At 33.0% G+C, this 23,862-nt stretch overlaps 2 protein-coding genes and 1 long non-coding RNA gene across 3 annotated transcripts in view; 2 read left to right on the top strand and 1 right to left on the bottom strand.

Annotated features, from left to right (window-relative positions):
* The first annotated feature begins 403 nt into the window (after positions 1-403).
* Positions 404-10,200, top strand: LOC148623891 (uncharacterized). Its single transcript, XR_015919534.1, has 4 exons — positions 404-488; positions 921-1,033; positions 9,620-9,682; positions 10,028-10,200. It is a non-coding gene; the product is annotated as an uncharacterized LOC148623891 (long non-coding RNA).
* Positions 7,714-18,473, bottom strand: LOC148623890 (blastula protease 10-like). The gene is made up of 11 exons (XM_088566181.1): positions 17,706-18,473; positions 16,153-16,317; positions 15,585-15,786; positions 15,199-15,352; positions 14,915-14,993; positions 14,274-14,474; positions 13,962-14,088; positions 13,494-13,613; positions 12,632-12,729; positions 12,068-12,186; positions 7,714-7,896 (listed from the first exon to the last, which is right to left on the bottom strand). Exons 2-11 carry the CDS (start codon positions 16,216-16,218, stop codon positions 7,773-7,775), a joined length of 1,290 nt encoding a protein of 429 aa, XP_088422307.1. The 5' UTR covers positions 16,219-16,317; positions 17,706-18,473; the 3' UTR covers positions 7,714-7,772.
* LOC148623889 (uncharacterized) overlaps positions 17,546-23,862 on the top strand; it is a 20,254-nt gene continuing 13,937 nt past the window's right edge. The window contains exons 1-5 of the mRNA XM_088566180.1: positions 17,546-18,104; positions 18,396-18,595; positions 19,038-19,145; positions 22,253-22,346; positions 22,506-22,555. Of these exons, the coding sequence (XP_088422306.1) occupies positions 17,672-18,104; positions 18,396-18,595; positions 19,038-19,145; positions 22,253-22,346; positions 22,506-22,555 (885 nt within the window). The 5' untranslated portion in view covers positions 17,546-17,671. The remainder of the gene's footprint in view (positions 18,105-18,395; positions 18,596-19,037; positions 19,146-22,252; positions 22,347-22,505; positions 22,556-23,862) is intronic.

The raw sequence follows: 23,862 nt of genomic DNA, 5'->3' as shown, positions 1-23,862 counted from the left end.
TTATAGGATCTTAGAACTGATAGAATGTATTTGGATTCTGTTGCTCGGATTCTATGTACAAATAAGAAAAGGGACTTTTTGTGTTGTTCTTCTTCCTTCCTAAAGGTAATTAATTCAATTTTGTTTAGAACTTGATCATATGTTAGTATAATCTTATCATGATATGAGACGGTTAAAACCTGAAAGTTTCAAAGTTCCGATGAAGCATATTCATTTTGTCAACCCTAATAAATTATTCTAAATAACTTCAAATACGGTTCAAATCGTCTTAATATGAGGTTTGTTTGTCCTTATGCTCTCTCGTAATTGTCATGGTCCGAAATATATTTGGACCGAAATGTCCGATATTTTTAAGGAATTATAGGTTGTCGTGGTCCGAAATGTCTTTGGACCGAATAGTCCGGCATTATCGATCGCCACATTGGTGACAAGCTCCACACAGCGACAGACGTTCCATTCCTCTCTTACTCTCTGGAATGAATTTAGAGGTACCAGTATCGTATTGCATATCCCTGAGCAGGTGTACGTCAAAACATGCATGCTATAAAAATATAGTGCATTTTCTTTTTGCCTCTCTACAAACTAATATTTTGTCAAAGGATATGAACAATGACTTATAAAATAGAGCAAACAACACACTGTAAGATGAAGAACTTTTTTAAAAGAAAATCTAACATAATATCATAAAAATGTTCCACTGAAAAGGTTGGTTTGGTGAGTGCAAAACGAAAGTGAAAGTAGGGAAAATGGCTATTTATAGTTCGAGACTACTTTTCTGTCCGATCTTCGTGGACTCACCCTATTTTCTTTGCGGGAAATTATTTTTTCACATGTCCTTAGAAATGCTACATAAGTGAAAGTTTTATTGAATCAATTTACATATTTTTTAAAAAATCCTAAAAATATGCACTTCACTATAGAAGTCTATGGGAAAATTAATACGATACTGAGACCTAGTAAGCCAGTTTTTCAAGTAAAGTTGGATATTCAGCAAGTGGTCTTTACCAGCTGAAAAAGTAGTACCCCAATACAGGTAACACTTTTAAGATGAATTAGTCAACTTTTGAACCTGATTTTTTATGGTAGCTCTGGTTTTTTGCATTTATGGTTAATCTTTACCAAATTTGGAAATGCATTTTGTTTTCATGAATTTGTAGGATATCAGTTCAATAAAATTATTATCTTTACTATTTATGATGAGCACATCTATATTCAGGTAACCTAAAGCAAGTAATACTCCTGCATAAAGGATAGTTTTCAAGTTACAACACATTTTAAGTATGTGGTTAGGACTTGAAAATAGTCATTTTCCATACATTGCCTCTTATATATGAAAAAATGAATATTTTTTTTATTTTTTGTTTTTCTTTCAAATAAATAGCTAAAATGAGTTGCCATATAACTGTGTGGTTGATTTAAACACAGAAATGTCACAAAAGTCAACAGCCAATTTCTTAGTGAACTTTTTTTAGTGGTTCAAATGGACAGATTCTAATGCGGCAAGAAAAATAAAGGTGTTTTTTCATATAAAAACTGAATTTTTTCAAAAAGTATCTAAAGCAGACAGTTGTTATTGTAATATTTATACCAATAAACTATTTTTCTTGCATCATAGCTATCTGTTTTAAAGAAAAAGTCCTTTTCCTGTCATATTGAGGTCCTTTTGTATCTGCCTGGGGTACCAAAATGGCTTAAAATCTGTATTTTCTGCATATGAAAAGCTATATTTTTTTAAAACTATGATATTGGTATAATTTTTTTTGGATTTATTATAATTGAAATGACCATATCTATAGTTTAAAACAGTTGGTTGTACCAGTCATTATACTTTACTTTAAACAAGAGGCTCCCTTGAGTTAAAGACAAAAAAGGAGGTTCGAATATTAATATTTCCATATATGGAAGTCACAAGTGGGGATTAAATAATGATTTGGAACTCATAGTACAGCTCATGTATCTACCATGTCAGAATAAACCACAAATTTGCTTAGCTTGACTAATGCAGCAGCTTTTTATCAAAAGTAATATTTTCTGGCTAACACTGAGATATTAGTCTCATGCCTGGAATAGGGTACCTATATAAAAATTTTAATAGAAAACTCATGTTTATAGCAGGGCAATGATGTTCTGAATTTTCAGTACGAAAATGAATACTCTAGCAGAAAAACAACAACTTTTATGATTATATTGAAATGTTTATTAGTAATAGGTACCAGTATCGTATTGCATATCCCTGAGCAGGTGTACGTCAAAACATGGATGCTATAAAAATATAGTGCATTTTCTTTTTGCCTCTCTACAAACTAATATTTTGTCAAAGGATATGAACAATGACTTATAAAATAGAGCAAACAACACACTGTAAGATGAAGAACTTTTTTAAAAGAAAATCTAACATAATATCATAAAAATGTTCCACTGAAAAGGTTGGTTTGGTGAGTGCAAAACGAAAGTGAAAGTTGGGAAAATGGCTATTTATAGTTCGAGACTACTTTTCTGTCCGATCTTCGTGGACTCACCCTATTTTCTTTGCGGGAAATTATTTTTTCACATGTCCTTAGAAATGCTACGTAAGTGAAAGTTTTATTGAATCAATTTACATATTTTTTAAAAAATCCTAAAAATATGCACTTCACTATAGAAGTCTATGGGAAAATTAATACGATACTGAGACCTAGAACGTCAGACGTTGTTGTGTTCGGAGCTTGCATTGGTGAGGTAGTACAATACAGTTAGGTCATTTCTGAAAATTTGGTCTCATTTTGTTGAAATAAAGCTGTTTTGAGGCAGTCAACACAGACATTTCTAGTGTTTTGTCATAAAAAAGTACATATTTTTTTAAATCCTTGGTGTGTGGAGGTTCAAGTCATTTATAAGTAATTTCGTGATTATTCTTATAAAATCCAGTAGCCATGGTAACATACTGAAAAAAATATTACTGAGTTTTAGTATAAATCAGGGGTGCCTTTCCAAAACTAACAGCCAATTACTATGATTTATGAAATATCAGGCACTTAGACACCACCACAGGATAAGACAATTTCGATTCATTCTGTCACAATTTTAGTCCCAAAAGTTCGTGCAAAATAAGGTATTTTGAAAATCAGCCATCTGATGCTGAGGAGAGAACCTAATACGGCAGGGGACTGAAACATTCCGGATAGCATTCTTCATTTAAATTACACCTGTTTACCATAACATGTATTATATCTGTCTATGTATAAATGCTTATCTATATTGAAACAATATATCCACCAAATTTCAACTTTTAATTTAAAGTTAATTTACAAAATTTGACCGGGGTAACTTGGTGTGCGAAACAGTGAAAATTATGTGAGAATGAATCAAAAAGGGTCTTATTATTTTTACCTTTTTTTCACCTACTCCATGCATGCTGTTATCCAGTGGTAGTGTCTAAGTGCCTGATATTTTATAAAACATAGTATTTAGCTGTTAGTTTTGGAAAAGCATAATCACTAAATTATTTATAAATGACTTGAACCTCCACACACCAAGGATTTAAAAAATATGCACTTTTTTATGACAAAAACACTAGAAATTTCTGTGCAGACTGCCTCGAAACAGCTTTATTTCAACAAAATGAGACCAAAATTTCCCGAAATGACCTTACTGTATTGTACTACCTAAAACCGTTGTAAAACTATGATAAACATATGACCAACGTTATGTACAAATTTCTCTCCCTTTTACCTTCGTCATAAATAAAAAAAATCCAAATGTTAGACTAGACGTCTCAGTGTTAGACTAGACATTAGACGACAATGCGACACATGGTTTTATAATAAGACAACTCAGTGTTATTCAGTGTTTTGACTGCTAGACGATTCAGTGTTGACTAAACAAGTCAGTGTTGACTAGACCATTCGGTGTTAGACTGGACGTCTCACTGTTAGACTAGACCACTGAAAGACATTTAAGAAGATATCAAAAATCTTAATAGGGTTACAGAGCAAAATGTATCTTAGTATCCAATTATCTTACATTCGCCATCGTTAAAGAAGGGTATAATAAAGCATATTAATTAAGCTGTGTCGCAAGACAAGCCATATCAGTCTCGTTTAAAGAGGTCAAAATCATATACCATGAGAGTGACCTTAGGCCCGTATATAAGACCTGTTCCACGCGTTATCTTCACGCCCCGTGTAGGTCCGGGTGTTAAAGAATAGGCCTGCAGCAGCGTTAAGCTTGTCGTAAAAGGCGACTAAATAGTGCTCAGAACCCTAGCCGGGGGCTAGGCGCTCTGCCCACAGAGCTACTGGGATGTGTGCCCCAGGTGGTGGAATGGGGTACCCCTGGCGCGTTACATGCTGGGGTTGTCAGGCTATAATACGGAAAACCTGACCGCAAACCATAGTGGTGCACCGTGTTGGGAAAGATGCCACGTTCCCCGCACGTTAAAGAACCCTACTGTGGTATTCTCCCGGAGTAGGAACCATAGGGCTCCGCCACAGGAGGCTAAATTGCCCGACCCTACCCACCTCTCCCTATTTCCAGTGGCAATCAAAATTTGTCGATCCCATTGTCCTTGTGTCCCATCCCTTTTTCATTTCATCATTTCATGTTCATCGACTGAATATAGCTGAAATATTGCTGCTCGGACGTTAAATCCCAACAAACAAACAAACAAACGTTATCTTCACATTTTTAATCGAGACGCAAGGCAAGCTATTGTTGGTGAACGCCGTTCACATTTTATATTGTTTTTCTTTTTTAAAAATTTACATTCATTTACTGTATTTTGTATTGAAATTTAGCATGTTAACTTAAATCTTATTATGATAATGCCCCTCATCCTTCACATCTCCACGATATGCTTGGATGAGGGAACATTTGTTTATAAATCGAAGAATCATCTTAATCTTTGTTTGTTTGTTTGTTGTTTTTTTTTAACGAATTTTTAATCAGTACTTTTTTCGGAAAGACCCTTAAAAACTGTGAAAGGACTCGTCTAAATGATAACAAGGAAAGTTACTAATATAATCATCGAGATTCTTTAAGAAAGTTGTATAAACCTCTATGCAAATAATGTTTTTGGCTTTGGCATAATTGACGTTTCATGTTGTGGATACCACTGTCCTTAAACAGTCACAATTGAATGAGTAATTTTGCCTTTTTTTTACTACATAGAATTTTGTAAAGTAAAATAATTTTAGGGATTTAAATGAGGGATCAAGGATTGGTTATACTATGGATCGATCACCACCAAAAAGCATGTGTCGTTTAAGTCAAATATCAAACATATCTTTGATTCTATTCTTTAGGAAGAAGAAAATCTACAACAAACACATAGAATGAATAACAAGAAGATTTTTTAAAAAATCAACCATTTTTGCAAACAGTGTGTAATTAAGTAGTAGTACCTGACTGTCAAATTTCTGTATTTAAATTGAAAGGAAATGGTGATTGTAAATTAAGATGTTTTCAAAATGCTGGAATTTTTTTACCGACAACATATTTGTCCAATGTGGTGGACTCGTTTTTCAACAAGCGGTCTGCACTCCAAAGAGAACACATTGTGCTCCTCTACTTGCTGACCTATTCCTTCACTCTTATGGGGCTGACTTAATAGCTAATCTGATCCAAAAAGAAGAAACATCATTAAGATAGATCCTTTTCCGCTATATAGATGACGTACATTATAGTTAAACAATCCTAGTTCGAGGATTTGATACATCACATCTAAATACATGTTTACGACAAACGCGATGACTTTTCATTCCGTATTGTCAACTTCCCTTTCATCCATGGCAACATCCCTTCAGCGACAGCATATGAAATTTTCATATCAAAACTCATACGTTGTGCCAGAGCTTGCGGTAACTACGCCGTCTTTTTGTATCGCGCGAGACTCCTTACAATTAGACTTCTGGAACAGGGTTATGTTGCTACAAGATTGAAGTCATCACTACAAAAGTTTAATGGTCGTCATGATGAACTCGTGGATCGTTACGTTGTTTCAATCTGCACCATGAAAACTGATTTGTTCAACGTGTCATAGTTTTCCTTTCCTCTTTCCAATACCCCGAAATGACTTTTTATGAGCAGCTCTGTGGGTGTTTCTAGAAAAGCAGAGGACGCTTACCTTACCGGTGCACCTGGTCCATGCTCCCAGTTTTTTAGTGGTGTCCGAGTTGCTCATTTACTTTTGTTACTTTGTATGTATTATATTGGTTATTTTATGTTTTGTTTTGTTGTGTTTGTCTGTTTTCCATGTCTGGCCTTTGTCCCTGGATTACTTTCTTTTGATTTCCGATAGAATGTTCCCTTCATTACTCTTGCATGTATATGTATTTGCTACAACATACTGTAATCATCAGTCAATGCTTGGTTGGCAACTAAACGCTTGAAATCGTTCTTGCTTTTGAAGAAACTTTAATTCGTTTTGCAAAAAAATGTGATATTCGGTCGCGGCAGCCAAATGAGACAATGTTGACATGTTTTGTAAATTATAGTCCATTGATGTGACCAAAAATCATAGATTGCTTTTCATGTAGCTAGTCCATGAATTTGTCATGGTCGATACCACTAAAACGGAATCATTTTTTTTATATAATGACGCGACGTATACTCGTGTCTTTGGTAGGTTGCGAATTGGGTGCAATCTCTACTGTTATAAATGAACGATGTGCACAATTGTCAATCAATTCTACATGTACTTTCTGTTCATACTTGTGCAATGGGCGCTTTGAGAATACTGTTTGATCAGGATTGTTCAGTAGATGAAATCAGGCTCATGTGTTTTCTCTTCGTCTATTGCAATACGAACGGACTCTGTTTAGAAGAAAACATTTTCATTGGATAAAATGACGCTTCTTACTGCAATGCTAGCAACTGCAACTTGACTTACATATTGCAAAGAGATATGTTCATGATCAGTTAGAGCAAATTTTTTTCACAATTGAATCTTTCAGATGGGTCATGTATGGTTTTAAATATGAAAAAAACATGGCTTTTCATGTATGCTGAATTTTTGTGAGTGTATTTAACTTTTCTAGGTTGTCGCTCGCTGCGGTTGTTTTTCCTGTCAGCACTTTTTAGAATTATTATAAGAATGTATATATATAAGTGTTTCAACTTATGGCTCTATGCTTTAGCGCTTCATTCTACATAAGTCAATCAGAACCAAGTCATTTAATTCACTTTCATGAGCTAAATCTTATCTCACTTCTTATGGAAATTTATTTAATATGATCGAGACAAATAACGCTTTTGTTATGGACTTACAATTACGTTTTGTTTACATCAGTGTATCTTTGAGATGTGGCTACGTTTCATTTTTTTTTCATATTTCCTATTTCTTTTGTCTACTTCTTTCACAACTGTTTAAAGTGAGAGCTGTAACGAATTGGAACATTGTGTCCACTCTTGTGCCAACAGTTCAGGGTTGGACATTTTGCATCGCTCGAAGTATCTTTATTTGTAAAAGCATTATAATAAAAAAAAGTTATAATACAATTTGGTACATAATGTTGAAAACATTGTACTCGTCCTTTTTGTACATAGTATTGAACTTTATATACTGTGTGGCGACTCTCGTTAAATACAGCTTTTCAGTACAAGATAGATTCATATATTTTTATTAAGTATACTATACGGCTTTATAAACTATGAATATACTAATGGATATATCCCATTTTTCAAAAAAGTTACCTTTTCTCCATTAAGAACGGTTTGTAATAAGAAAATGTGAAATTTGCATTTTACTCAATTTTATTATCAAAGTTCAGTGCCATTTTAAAGTCAATGCCAAGTCAATAAATAGTATAGTTGGCATTAAAACCATAAAAGTTCTCAATGTCATCAGACTTAAACTTCACATATAATGCGTTTCCGGGATAGTGAAATGTTCCCTGAATATCCGACCATTTGCAGTATCTGAAAGACATACCAAGCATAACATGTTTAAACTACATTAGTCTAATAAAACATGACTAAATCGAAGGTGTATGGTCGTGTCAACGTAAGTGAATAACAAATCTTTTAGATTCGTTATAGTATAGATAAGTATTTTTTTTTATGTAAATGCCAAAGAACTTATGGCAGTAACACATGCTGTAAAATCCTTTCTGGACAGAAACAATGTACATGTTCTGGTTCAAACAGATAACAAAACAACTTTGATATACCTGAACAGGATGGGTGGCACAGTTTCCAATGTTTGCAATAAAACTGCACTAGATCTCTGGACTTGGTGTCTACAGAGAAATGTAGTAATCAAGGCAGATTTCATCCCAGGTCGGGAGAACCTGATCGGAAACTCGGAGTCCCGGCATCATGCCGACTCAAGCAATTGGAAATTTCACCCACTGATTTTCAAGTCTTTGATAGATCAGACAATGAAATGCAACATAGTTCTGTTTGCAGACAGAAACAATGCTAAAATTCCAATTTACGTGAGTTGGTTACCAGACCCATTGGCTATTGCATTCAATGCAATACTTCATCCTTGGTACAATATCAAGGGGTATGCTTCCCCTCCCCCTTTTGCCTAATTGCACAATGTCGCAAGAAAGTGAAAGCAGATTGATCAACAATAGTTCTAGTTACCCCAGCTTGGAATGCACAACCTTGGTACACAACACTACTGGAGTTGTCAGTCCAAGATCCCATTGTTCCCAGACGTTCTACTATCTCCTCAGGGGAATCAGCATTCCCTGTTTCAGAACAATACCCTTGAACTAGTAGGGTGACTTTTCTCGGGAGATCCTATCAAACAATGGAAATACCAGATGAGGTTAAAAAATTTCTCTTAAACTCCTGGGGTCAAGGGACTCAGAAATCTTGTGATTCGGCCTGGAATAAGTAGGTTAGCTGGTGCTTGGAGAGGGAAATTGATACCTTTTCGGCATCTGTAACTGCCATCCTTGAATTTTTGGCCTGAATGTTTTCAATATAGAACAGTCAATGTGCATAGGTCAGATCTTTCATCTATTTTATTCCATATCGATGGCCAACCAGTCGGTCAAACCTCTATGGTTAAGAAACTTATGCGGGGTATTTTACGTGAAAATCCTTCTCTTCCTAGGTATCAAATAATGTTGGATATTGACATTGTTCTGAAGTTTTTTTTCCGTCTTGATTCAAATTCTGAATTATATTTTAAAGACGAAAAAATTAGCTATATTATTAGCCATTGCTGCTCCAAAAAGGTCTTCAGAACTTGCGCGCCTAGATACAAGGTTCATGCATATCAATAGTGTTGGCGAAATTTCAACTTCTAGGCTTATCAAAAACACAAAAAGATTGTAATTCAAGGAAACTATTTTACCCTAGGAATGATGCAAATCAGAAGGTATGCGTAGTCAATTGTTTACAGGTGTATTTAATACATTCGTCAGAGTTCAGAAATGAAGGAAATGATGATCCAAATCCTCTATTAAGAACTTTGGTTAAGCCACATAAAGGAGCATCTGCTAATACCATAGCAATTTGAATCAAATATATTATGAAAGAAGCAGGTATTGATACAAATAAGTTCAAAGCCCATTCTACTCGGGGCTCATCCACTAGTAAAGCCAAGCAACATGGCATTTCTATAGTAGAAATATTGAAAATGGCTGATTGGACAAATGTCTACTTTTAAGCGTTTTTATTATAGAAACCCAACTGAACCAGAGGAACATGGTAGCTATGGAAACGAGAGTGTTGGGTGTGAATTTAGGTAATTAAATTTTATTATATATATTCGCTTTAAACGTGCAATGTTATATCTTGTGAATTTTCTAAAAGACGTTAAACGTCTGAAATGAAATCAAGATTATACGAGGAAAATGAATAAGATGTAACATTGCAATCCCGCCTTTCCAAATCCGGGAATTCAACATGATTAATATGGAATGAAAATCATAGAAGATTGAATGTATCCAACACACGCACATGCAGAAACAGAGTCTTATATGTCTTATACTATATACAGGTGTTATTCATATTTTAAACATCTGATGTACTTTAAGTATGTATCTACTAGATGATTCATAAATCAAATATTTTCTGTTTCCTATTACAGCCTTACAAGATACGGATAATGAAATAAATGACAATTCGTAGGATACGTTTATTTAAGATGGACTCTTCAGTGTTTCCAATGGACTATCATTACAGTGGTGTATTGTAGGTTGACATTTGTGGTGTCGATTATTTGTTAAGTGAATTAAATCATATTTTGATTTGAAAAAATGGTGTATTCATTGTCCAAGTCTTATATAAATGACTATAATTGAACAGCAGATTATTTCAAGGGTATGGTCTTGTCGTCATTTATTGTCACTTGAAAAGAATAAGTCTTTAGAAGACATTAAGGGACATCATGATATTCTGTATACCAACTAAAATGGGAAACATTACCTTCGTGTTATATATCTGTGGTTACTCAGGTATTCGATTATTTTTTACACTTGAGTGATTCTTTAAACAGCTGATTTATTCTCGCAATTGAGTATATTTGAAAGCAATTGCAATGTTATATCTTATTCATTTTCTTCGTATAATCTTGATTTCATTTCAGACGTTTAAAGTCTTAAATCTTCAATTGAATATCAAACAGGATTTTTGTTCTGTTCGATGTTTGTTTGACATTGGTTTTCCTGGTTATATATTGAATATAGAACAAATTTTAATATTAAACAGGATTTTGTTCTGGTTGATATTCGTTTGATATCCGTTTCCGGATATAATGAATATATCAAATTGATTATCAAACATAATTTTTTCTGTTCTATATTCATTTGACATTCTTTTCTGGGTTAAAAATTGAATATTGAGCGGATTTGAAAATATCAAATTGAATATCAAACAGGATATTTTGTCACATTCTGAGACGTTTGTATAATATTGATTTGTTGTGATATGTAACATTAATTTGGTCCTCTACCCTACATAATAACACCTAAATAAACTGTCCCGTACTACGTTGTACTTAGTAACAGCCCTAGAATCCTACGAGGAGGAATAACCCGGCCAGCGTAAGCTATATTTTTATATAGCCTAGCTGGCCGAGTTGTCTAGGAGGGCGCTGGACCAGTTTGCTGATAAATTTGATATTCAAATCAGCCCTATGTTCAATTAATAACCCGGAAACGAATGTCAAACGAATATCGAACTTACTTAAAATACCAGTAAGATATGAATTTCAAACCCGTCCTATATACAGTTTATAACCCGGATACCAATTGTCAAACAAATATCGGACAGAAAAATAAATCCTGTTTGATATTCAAACCCAGAAACAAATGTCAAACGAATATTAACTGACACAAATATCATTTTAACATGTAATTTGAAATTTCAATCCGTTCAGTATTCAATATAGAAACGAACGTCAAACGAATATCGAACAGAACAAACATTATGTTTGATATTCAATTTTATATTCAATTTGATATTCAAATCTGTTCTATATTCAATATATAACAAGGAATCGAATGTCAAACGAATATCGAACAAAAAAGAAAACCTGTTTGATATTCATTTGTTATTCATTTAGAGTTGGCATGCTTTAGATTAACTTCGGGTGGGGTTCTCAAAGCTATCCTAAGATATGTCTTAAGTCACGTCCTAAGACCAACTTTAGCTTCGAGAAACCCACCCCAGAAATGTATATCAAAGGAATTTCAATCGGTAAAATTTTACCGTTTAATATTCAGTTGGATATTGGAAACTTTGAATATCGAATATCGAATATCAAACGTACTTGATCTTGGTTGCGCCATGTTCTTCTCAACAAAAACATGATTTGTTATACAAGGCGTTGAAACATTTTCGTAGTTTTTGTATACACGTCTCAAATGATGAAATGCGATCCGAGATAAATCCCAGTTTATTTTTATTTGTGCACTTGGAAAGAGAAAAAAAAACAAACAAATATCAAGTTGGGGTTTTCTCCGAAATATCACATCAAGCTGATATCGATAAATCGTTTTAGAGTAGTACTTTTGTCTAGTCCGAGATCATATAAGACAAATATTGACGCTTTATATGCAAAAAAAAGTAATTTAAACAGTTACTTCAATAAAGCACAGTGACAGTTTTATCTAAGTCAGAGACTTACTTAGGCCCAGCTAAAGTCGGTCCATATATTTTTATTTCTACATGGTCTTGTCTGCAGAATTGCGTAACTTCTAAATCTAATTCAGAAAACTTCAATTTTATCGATGATCCAATTGGTCCCTAAAACAATAGCAGCAGAAAAATAAGTCATCGAAATGTTAGGTATATAAACATTACACTTGAAACACTTATTATTTTATGTCTTGCCATTTCAAATATAGTACGTACGTTATTTGGTTTGTTTTACATTCTGAAGAGTGGTGATACAACAACCTACGTTTTTTAAAGATTTTCTTTACGTCAAAGTACCAAGTAAGGTTAAACAAATGATAGAAATATCCACAAATGAGGTTTTGTCTCTTAAAGATACGCTTTTAATTCTCTTTAACTAGTACGTTCTAAAAAGTGTGTACCAAGTACGTTTTCGATTATACGTTTTTAACGCCTGAACAGAACAAACGAAACTTATTTGATGTAGTAAAAAGTACGTGTGAATCTGTGAAAGTTCTGCTTTCAAAACTATCAAATTCCAGGAACAATTTAGTATAGATTAAGCCAATCATACCTCTATAAGCCATGTACAAGTTGTGGATGGTGGATATTCATTCGGATAATTAGGAGAAGTAAACGTTCCCGAGAATTTGTTAAGCACTCCCCCACAACCTACAATATGATTCATAGACACCAATTATATTTAATGTTGTTTTTAAGTTATTCCCTTACAAATCGAATCATAAAAAAATAAAGCAATAAACAATAAGCCACGTTATCATTACCAAATTTAAACTGGTATAGTTTTGGTCACGTTTGTAAATTTTCGTCAAGAGAATGGGCCTTAACTTCTGATTTTTTTCCCACAAAATAATACAATCGCATAAAACACAGTGGGTTCCCAGTAAGAAGCAGAAACTTCTCAACCTTCCGGAATACCTGAGATCATCCCACTTTACATTGCTAAATTTGCTCTTCGTCTGCACTTCCTTTTTATGTCCCTGGTATTTTTAAGTCCGCAGACTTCCAATCGTTTTTACTCCCGATATTGCTACTTTGACTTATTGAAAAAATACTCAAAGCACTTTATGCAATCCGAAAGCTCAATCATTTGAAAAAAACTTAATACAATCAGCCATTTAAGTTAAAGTACAACCAATATTTTTTAAACGACTCTTATTGCAGAATATGCATTTCCTTCCCCGTATTTTTTTTTTTGGGGGGGGGTGGGTGGGAGTGAGGGGATGGAAGTTCATATTGCAAGAGGTTTAGTTTTTTGTGTGCTGTAACTGTATTGTATTCTATTGGTTACGTTTATTACTTAAAATTAATAAAACGGGTTATTCTTAGATTACACTATAAGTTAAACAAAATATTATATAATGAGTGTGAAAGAGTAAGCAATTTCTTGCATTAACTTGAAAAATGAAACTCACCGGATAAACTTCGACTCACATCTGTACAGTATTTTCCTGTCAGACCGAAAGGACACATACATGTACACTTTGGACCAATGTATCCACCATTTTGACATCGTAGTTCTGTTCGACAACTGCCTTTAAAAAACACGTACGTTTTGAGAACAAAGCTAAACAAATGCATTCCTTTGATTCAGTAAGACGATTCTCACTCAGATTTGCACTAACAATGCGTATTGAGTATTGACAGTAATGCTGAGTTTTATCTCACCATTAAATGTTTTACAGGCTATAAACGCATATTTGAATCGAAAAAGCAAACATTACATAAAACTCAAGTTAAATTAAAAATCATGCAATCCTCAGAAAAAAAGTAAGATTTTTATATAGTTCAACAGATGGTATCAGTCAAAATTTCATCTCATTCGGGGAATATATTCATCTTTTTACCCATTTAAAAAAAAAATAAAAAAAAACATAACTTACTTTTACATTTGTAAACGTCGTTCATGGTCTTGATGTCTATAAAGCTGAGATAATCACGCTGACCCATTGCTGATAACAAGTGGCGATTCTTCGGTTCTATCGTAAAATGTTTGTTTTTACTAAAAAACTTTTAAGAAAAACAATTTTTGTCATTAAATCATGTAAAACAATGTACGTTGACACTTCCAATTTGTATTAAGAATATTTCAGGGAATATTGAGGTTAACATTTTCTTAACACAACTGTTAATATCATAACAGAGCTTTTCTTTTTCATATTTTTATGTTTAAATTATTCTAATAATGTACTAACCGTTGGTCCGTAATGCATTACTGATTCGATGTCATACAGTTCATTGGTTTTCTCATTATCAGACATCCGTTTTTCAAAATATTGCAGAGAGTCACTTGCCACATTGGAGGGGTTTATTTTAATATAGTTATCCCTGTCTGGTCTTGTGTGTTCATGATAAAACCCAGCTGCATGTGCTAGCTCATGAGCTATACTTATTGGCTACAATCCACAATAATAACACTAAATATATTAAAAGAAGAGTGGAGGGGTAAAAATGATACAACTACAGAAGCAGTTTTAAACGAATAAAAATCGAACAAAAAAAACAAAAACAAGAAAAAAAAAAACAAAATAATGTATCGTCTAGCCGTCAGTGTAATGTACGACTCCAACTAAATTGAAAACTCTCTTATCGACCTTTCCAATATCAGCTCTAAATGTATTCTTCGAAAGGCAACTGGCCAGAAGAGGACATTGCATGTGAGTATATTTACAATCGTCTTTGATACATCAAATTTATAAGTTACTGAAGTATATAGTTGGTTCATTTTTTTTTTTGCAAAAACAAGCGGTGGGTTATAATTATTGATACTATATAAGTGCAATTGTATTGTGAATATATTTCGCAATATCTAAAATTAGTTTAAAAGTAAACTTACAGCATCTTTACAACCTCCACCAACTTGGATTTTCTGTCCCTCTTGGCTTTCCCAGAATCTCCCAATGAAAGAAGAGCAACTGGAAGGCATATAAAAGGTTTAAGACACAATTATTTTTCTAGCTCTTTGTTCAACTGAAGTATATAACTAGAACTTTTATTTTCGTAATGAAGATAAACAACAATGATTGTAATTAGTACATTGCCATGATAAAAAAAAGCACTAGACAAATGTACAAGTTAAAATGAATTTAGAAAAAATGCAAGTAACAATTAATTTCTTACCCAGATCCGAAAACGAATATGATAAAGCTATTATGTCCAACCTCGCGAGCAGTGTTCCCAGATTTCTGTCGAAATCTTAAACAAGTGACATCTTCCCAGTGTTTCATAGCTTTGGCTATACTTAATTTAGCAGTTCTTGCATCATCACAGTCAGCTGCAAAATAAAATGTAGTTTTTGTTACCCAGTCGAGTAAGCTCTCTGTGTTGTACTTGTGCTGAAACTAAGACTAGAATTTGTGACTTTCACAATCTTTCTTCATCTTTTCAGTTGGAAATTTACTTACCCCTTCAATTCATTGATTTAAGGAAACAAATAAAAGCGTTCGGTCATGAAAAAAAAAACAACGTTCTACAAACTAACGCCAAACAAGGTTCTACAAACTTACGCCAATTTCGATCAAATGTGTACACTATAATTCCATTTGGCCACAACCTTTGTACATCAGTAACTGTCTGTCGTTTCCCTCGTGATACAGTTGGTGGACGGTCATCTGAATGGGAAACTATGATGTCACCTTCTACACCATTGCCTTGCTCCTCTGGAGGATGATTGATAGTAAATGGTATTCTTGTCCCGGGATGTTCACCCTAAACATTTATAGACAGAGCATATAAGAGAAGTAAAAATACTGTGTGAATTTATGATATACATATAAATAAATAGAAATAACCCAATAGTTTCACGAGACCCACCCCAAAAAATACTGTGTGATTTCATAACTGCAATATGTGAATTACCCCCCCCCCCCCCACATACACAAAAAAATATTGCGTGACCTTATAATTGCAATATGTAAATAATGGAAATAGTCAAATAGTTGACGAGAGCCGCACAAAACATATGGTATGACTTAATAATTGCATCATGTAAATTAATCGAAATAATTAAATTGATTCTCGAGAGCCATTTTTGATTCTTTTTATCATTGCATGAGTGTTCTATACAGTGCCTACCTTGAGGAAAAAGCACGAAGTACCAATAATGCAGAGAAACAAAGCTACCAGTGTTCTTGTTACCATGTTTGTTATGATAATGTAGTGTTGGTTAAAAATGGCTACTATTTATATTGGTCTATTGTCGTCAGTACTGTGAACTTTCCACTTTATAAATTATCCCTCCTTTATTAAAAAAATGAAAAAAATCAATTTTTCCCACTTTGCCATATTATGCAAAAAATTACCCTTTCAAAATTAATGCTAGAAGACATATGGATGTATATGATTTGTTTCTAATAAATTGATATAAAATCAAAATTGTACAAAGGAAGTCATTTGTAATTTATAGTCCCTTAGAACTAATACATTGTTGCTCGGAGTCTCCATTCAAATAAGAAAATGGGACTTTTAGATTTGTCCGTGTTATTGAAATGCTTGATCTTTAATTCCTTTGTCCGAATTATCGATTTGAGAAAAGGTCATTAATGGTACTTTTTATAGACTCCCCCGTGTCGCATTCGCAACATTCCAACCAACGCATTAAGAAGGTGGCTAAGTGTTCCCTTCTGATGCAGAGACGCAAACAATTTGAACATCTTATCTAAAAATATGCATTCGCTTGTAACTCTGTCCAATCTTGATTTAAAATTTTACAAACAAGCAAAACAGTTAAATGAACATGTGATATTTTGTTCTTCACCACCTTAAGAACAAAGCGTTTCTACATGCATTCTGTTTTTCTAAAAATTTTCTCTTGGCTATGTTAAGAAGAAAAACATAGGAAGCGATTTTCTATTTAAATCATTTTTCACTGTTTTAACGCTATAAAATATTGATATTGGAATTGATATCTGGGTTATATTACTACAAATAAAAAATAATAGAAATTATAAAAAGAAGATACAAAGACAAGAAAAAAATTTAGGTCTGGGGTTTTGTCTCTAGTAGGTTAAGATGAGCACAAGGTGTATAAAAACATTCAACATGGAAGTACGAAGATTTAAAAGAATGCAAGTGTTATTTCTTTTAAGTTTGTTCTATTGTTTTGAGTACTTTTGACAATCAAATCAAGGTTTTTTAGAACAATTGTTTGATAGTAATAGGTATGTATCGGTACACAACTAATACGCTTTTGTACACTTATGCAGATTATTAGCGTCGACTAAGATTTGAACTTATTAAAGACCTAGGCTACATTGAAAAATAAGTAATCCAAAAACTTCTATAACAGTTAAATCTCCTAGCTTTATGTCGAGCTTTCAATCAAATATTTGATATTAAACAATTCATTGGACTTCAAACCCATCTCACATATAATGTAGTAAAGAAATAATGGACTAATTGTTAAACTCAACAGTGAAGGTAGTTCATCAGTTATTATCAAAAATTGAAAGAGTCTTAACTAGGATGTTTTTCTTTAAGTTAAAAATTACTCAACATGTTTCTGCTTACGTATATGTTTTGAAAATTTTAGTTGTTTTTGAAAGGTGTTATTTTCTAAACATTCTTTTTCAGAGCACATCTGAAGTTACTGATAATGTTCGATGAACTTTCTGGATTTACAAAATTACCGGATATCCCAGTTAGATCAGGGTCTTCTTCTTCTGAAAGTGACGCAAACTTCACTCGGATACACGAAGAAAATAAGCCATCATCAACATCGAGAAGATTACCAGACAATGTTCGTCTATCAGGCAGGAGACGACGCAGGCGAAAGTCAGATGTGTCGTCTCCTCACAAATCATCGTGTTTAGACAATGGTAGGCTGTCCACGTCGGGCATTAAAAACATTAATTGGGATTATTTTGCAGTCATTAGTGATGAAATGTATAACGAAAAGAAAGAAAGACTGCTGAAACATTCAATGCTAAAAGAAGATTTAAGGAGGTATTTTGACATTGATGCCAAAGTAGGAATTATAAAAACAGAAGATAGCGATGATGACCCTTATGACACCGACCTGGACACTGGTAACCTATTTTAAGGGCTCAAAACGGTGGTATAGATTCTCTTGTAAATTATTGTATCCTTTGTATTTCCTTATAAGGATCCTTAACAGGGGAAATGAGAGGAATTGATTCGGAAAAAAACTGAAACTTCAGTGGTAAAAGTAAAAGTAGAGAATTGTTTAGAATTTTTACAATTACTTCAGATAATTAGAAGACTATACATGCAACAAACATGAAATCTTGTCTTTTATGTTCAAATGTTTGGTAGCAAGAGTAGAAAGGCCATGATTAAATTATTTGCTTTATTTTCAGTTGGACTTGATTTAATTTTGGACGAGAAAACAAAGCAATTAAAGAGGGATGGAGTATTTTCAGAATACAAACAAAGATGTAGGGATCTTAAAATCGTACCTAATACTTTTCTTATTAGAAATGCTATGGAAGACGATTTTAAAATGAGATATCGGTACATGAACTTAAGTGATTGTCTAGCAATGGCAAAAGAAATCGAGGTAATACTTTTGATTATTGTATCTTAATATGTTTTAACTTGCTTTGTTTGTGTTTTGTTTGTTTTTTGTTTTTTGTTTTTTGTTTTTGTTTGTATGTATTCATGTATTCTTGTTTTTGTTTTTGTCTTTGTTTTGTTTTGTTTTGTTTTGTTTTGCTTTGTTTTGTTTTTTTTTTGTTTTTTTGTTTTTTTTTCGTTTTTCGTTTTTATTTTTTGTTTTTTTTTTGTTTTGTTTTGTTTTTTTTTTTTTGTAGTTAAATATAATATCAACAAATTCAGAAGATGTTGCGATCAAAATGGCCGAGTGTTTCAATATTTGGTACGAAAACATCAAGAACATATACACATAATCACGAGTAATAAAATTTATATATACGATAAATATATAGACAAATGACTAAGGTCGGTCTAAGTGAAACAAACAATAATCTATATCTTTGTAGAATAATCTTACATTTAAAACCATAGATCTACAAGACAATGGAATTACACATAAACATTTGCAGAAGTTGTCAGATATGCTGATACGGAATAATTATTTAACTTCTATTGTAAGTATAATGTCACATATCATATTTGCTCTTATTAATAATAATATACTTGTTAGTGAAGGTATTATCTATTATCAAAATATCAGTCAAACCAGGCGATAGTTCATCAGCTGTTAGAAATTTATAATATAATAATTTCAAACCTTGATGCTGGCAAGGATGTCTGTTTTATTTTTGTGACATATCCAAAGCCTTTGATAAAGTATGTCACAGTGGCCTGATCTAGTGTTATGGTATAAACAAAAATCTTGTCAAATGGATTTCTGATTATTTAAGTGTAGGACAAAAACTAGATGGTTTCTTATCTGGGATTCACAATATTTCTGCAGGGGTACCTCAAGGATCTGTCTGAGGGGCCCTTTTTGTTTTTGATTTACGTTAATTGTATTGTAGATGATATAAGTAATAGTATTCGCCTTTTTGTGGGTGATATATATCATTTGTTGATAGATACTCATGTTGAAGGTTCCCCTCATTCTTTGACAAATGACCTAGGTTGTATTGATACTTGGGCTAAAAATTGGCCTGTTAATTTGAAGTCATCTAAAACTGAGAGCATGACATTCACCAGAAGGAACATAGAATTTCCTGTTATTTACTTTGGACAAGGAGGTGAAGTAATTAAGCAAGTTGAGAATCACTATCGTTTAGGCTTATATTTTCAATACAATGCACCTCGGAAGTTTCATATTATTAATATATATAATATATATAAGAAGGCTTGTTCCAGATTTAGTTCACTGAGACAGATTAAACACTCACTGGATAGAAAATCTTTGTTAAATATTTATTTGGCATTCATAAGACCTATCCTTGAGTATTCAGACTCAATGGGGGATAACTATACCCAACAAGAATCAAATGTACATGAGGGTGTACAAATTGAAGTTATGTGTACAATCACTGGATTGTGCAGAACGCAAGTAGACGCAAGAAGCATTAACTTTCAATTTTTTTAAACAATACTGAATGTTCATGCACCAGAATACCTTAGAGAAATTATAGTTCCATTTTACCATTGACAACATCCTTATGCTCTGACAACAAGGTGATAATTTAGTTCTTCCTCAGCGCATCACTACTTCCTACTATAAAGGTTTGTAGTTTATTTCATGATTTTTTATAGATGAGCCAACTTGTCCAAATTGTTTACATAAATGTGAGGATAATATTCATTTTTTCTTTGATTGTCCCACATATGTATAATGATAATATTACAGAGGTTCTTATGGTAAAGGTCTCTCGATTAGATACTGTTATAAATCTAGATATTTTACTATCTAGTAATGCAAATTTGTGTTCTGATGACAATATTGTTTTTGTAGAAGAGGTTCATCGATATATTAAGGAATCAAAGAGATTTCCTTAGAAAAGTGACACCGAATTTGTAAATCGCAATATATATGATATGACTAAATATTACTACAATTATTTTATTTTTATACTTGCTGCTAAAAATAATGTTTTTTTTCAGTTATACATTGTACCATTGGCTTAAACCATTTCAACACTTTCAAACCTTTCTTATTTTTACTTACTATTGTAAATCCTTAATTCCCTTTAAATTGAGTTTTCTTGTTCTGTTTTACTTTATTTTGTTTCTATCTTACTTACGTTAAATTTCAACTAAATCTTTTTTCTTTATTTAATTTCTTAAAATGGCGGTGTTGCCATAGATGTCACAGCGGAGGGAACGACCAAAAATTTGCATCGCAAATTTGACAGTTCTAACATCGTTGGACCATTGATCCTCTCTTAACCAATATATGAATATAAATACATATCAGAACTAAAAATGTTTCAACCAATGTGTCTTACACATTACAGTGGCCATGCCAATCATATGCATTTACATTCAATGTACATAACAATTTATATTGTATTGCTTATCGAATGTAAATATTGTACCTTGTATTTTTGGAGAGGGCTCATATAGCCATTGCCTGCTGCCCGATCCTATTCAGTCCTATACTGAATAAAATATTGTTTAAACTAATAACCATACTTGTTAGTATGTTTTGGCGTAATGTACGAACGGGGGATAAAATTAATTTACGGTTTGTTAACATAATAAACATAATCAAAGACTGAAGTCTTCAAAGTCCTAATCGTCAGATATTCTCTGCCACGGATTTTGGCTTACTTTCAACATCCAAAATGGCACGAATGGGATATGCTCTAAAATCGGGTGACTTCCGTAAGGATCTTGGTTCCCTTGATCGTAACTGTGATGACCGAATGTTTTCAATCAAAACAACAGCTATATGCAAATATCGAGACCCTCATAATGTATATGACCTATATAGTCAGTTGTAACAAGCCTCGGTGTTTGAATCGGAAACTTGGTAATATTACATAAATTCAATGCTAACCAATCATTTCATCGTTTGATGTAAACTTCCCGTTCTCATATAAGCAAAAAACACATATAGACGTGTATGATATTTTTTAAAGAGGTACATTTTGGCCATCTTTGGGTTGCTTATGATGTTGCCAAGGGAACCAGATTAAAAATTGGCAATGAATATTTATAGATATCGGGCCCCTGCTAATATATATGACCTGTATGGTATTGTAACGAGCTCCTGTGCGTGAATCGGGAACTGGGTAATGTTCAATGCTAACCGATCATTTCATGTAAACTTCCCGTTCTCATACAAGCAAGAAACACACTTGATGATATTTAAGAGGTACATTTTCATCTCGTATGAAGCTAGAACTATGACGCTATGGTGGTTAAAACGGCACAGATCTGCAGCACAACGCATAACACAGTAATATATAATTATGCAAATCATATGGTAATATAAAGTACTGAAATTACCAGTGCAAGGAGTCGCTAACAATATTAGCGACTTAAAAATCCCTGAAGTTAAGTTTCTATGGCATGCCTTGTAGCTTTCATGTATTCAAAAACATATCCGAATGGTCTTTTGTGCGAGTAAATGCCTGTACCAAGTCAGGACTATTGTGGTAAATTTCATTTTTCGGGTTAGTTCTTGCATGTGTATGTAGTATTCAATATCTCCTACAGATTCGTTATTGCGAGTTTATTCTGTGACTTTGAATTGTTTTTAAAATGTGTCTTTGATGACGTCTTTTTGCAGAACATTTCTTGTAACCCACTTGGAACTGATGGTCCAAAAATTCTGAAAAGAATTCTACAGAGTAACTCACACATCACAAAGGCAGACGTTTCAGGTATTTTATCTTGTCTCCTTTTATCAATACTTTCACTATTGCTTCCGTAACATTAAAACCCAAGAAATTTTCTCTTTTTTTAATTTGACATAACTTAAACCTCACAAGGAAGATTTCTGAAACAGAATAATGTCTCTTCTTTTAACTTATTTCTTGTAGACTGTTGCCTTGGTGACAAAGCTGGTGAATACTTAGCGGAGACAATAGAGGTATCGTTTCAGCTACCAATTTAGAATAAAGTAGTTACTAAAAGTGATTATTGAATACTTTAATATCTTTCTTGATGGTTTTGAAGTTTTCGGGTTTGATAGAAACCGTGAATAGATTTATAGTGTTGTAATTGCTTAGATTATTTTATCAGTCAAATAGTTGTATTTAAAATTACCCTACCCTGACACCCAAACATTAGGTCTCCGACAGCGGAAAATGATGTTGCAATTTTAAGTAATACGACTTGTACAATATTTTTGATAAAAAATCATTTATAAACTAAATTGGTATCAATTCTCATATTAACGATGTAATCATAGGTTTTTGCTTTCTGAATGAATGATTTTAAATGATACTTTTGCTTTTAAAGATGCCGCTATGCCATTTTTACGCGGAAGTTGTGTGACTTCTGAGTCTTAAAACCATCTGATGTCAATCAAAACGACTTCCGGTTTATAACTGCTTTAAAGGTACTTCCACCGCGAAAGAGATGTGGCGGATGAATATTAAAATGTATCAAATTGATTATTTCGTATAGATACATTGCACGTTTTCACAGTATACGATTGAAATTATATTTTACGTGATTGATTGTCAAAGAAAAATTCAAATACAAGTATAGAAGTTTTAACTTTATTTTATTAAAGTTTAAGTTCGTGATTTTTACAAGTAGGGTTAAATCGTATCTGATAGTAAGTAACTATGCAAAGCATTACATCGAAGAGTAACGGCATAACAGAGATATTGGCTTTTTTCTATCGTATCGAGTCTCTGTTTCGTCCACAATATTTATGTTTATGACATCGCAAGCACAGAGGCTGGGGAAGATAACTCCTATTAAAATCCCATCAATACTATATACGTCTTAAGACCGAATAATTAGTTGAACAACATAAGACCGATGTTGCCGAAGTATACAAGCTGTTGTAATCGTGAAAAATATTTTTGCACTTTTTTCTATTTTTGTTCTTTTTTAAACAACTTGTACAATGCTCTTAGAAATATTTATTGATATTTTTGTATTCGTGAAATTTAAAAATAAAAAAATCCCATCTTTTAATATGAAATAAATTTTATTCTTAAATAAAACAAAAACCAAACAATGCCAATTGAGTATACTTTATTTGACCGACACGAACTACTAGATAATACCCTGGGGACAAATGCTGTGATCTCCGAAAATTTACCTGTAAAATATTATTGGAGTTCGAGGGGTCGGTGTAAAATGTTTTAAAACATAAGTTTGCATTGTTATCGAAATACCAACTAATTGATAGGTGATGTTTCATGTAAATTGACATTAAAT

The sequence above is a fragment of the Perna viridis genome, chromosome 2 (genome assembly GCF_037379345.1).
Source record: "Perna viridis isolate PV_CMFRI_1.1 ecotype Kerala chromosome 2, ASM3737934v1, whole genome shotgun sequence".
Taxonomy (NCBI): Eukaryota; Metazoa; Mollusca; class Bivalvia; order Mytilida; family Mytilidae; genus Perna; species Perna viridis.
Note: the sequence above shows the minus strand (reverse complement) of the source record. Positions and strands in the feature narration are given on the sequence as shown.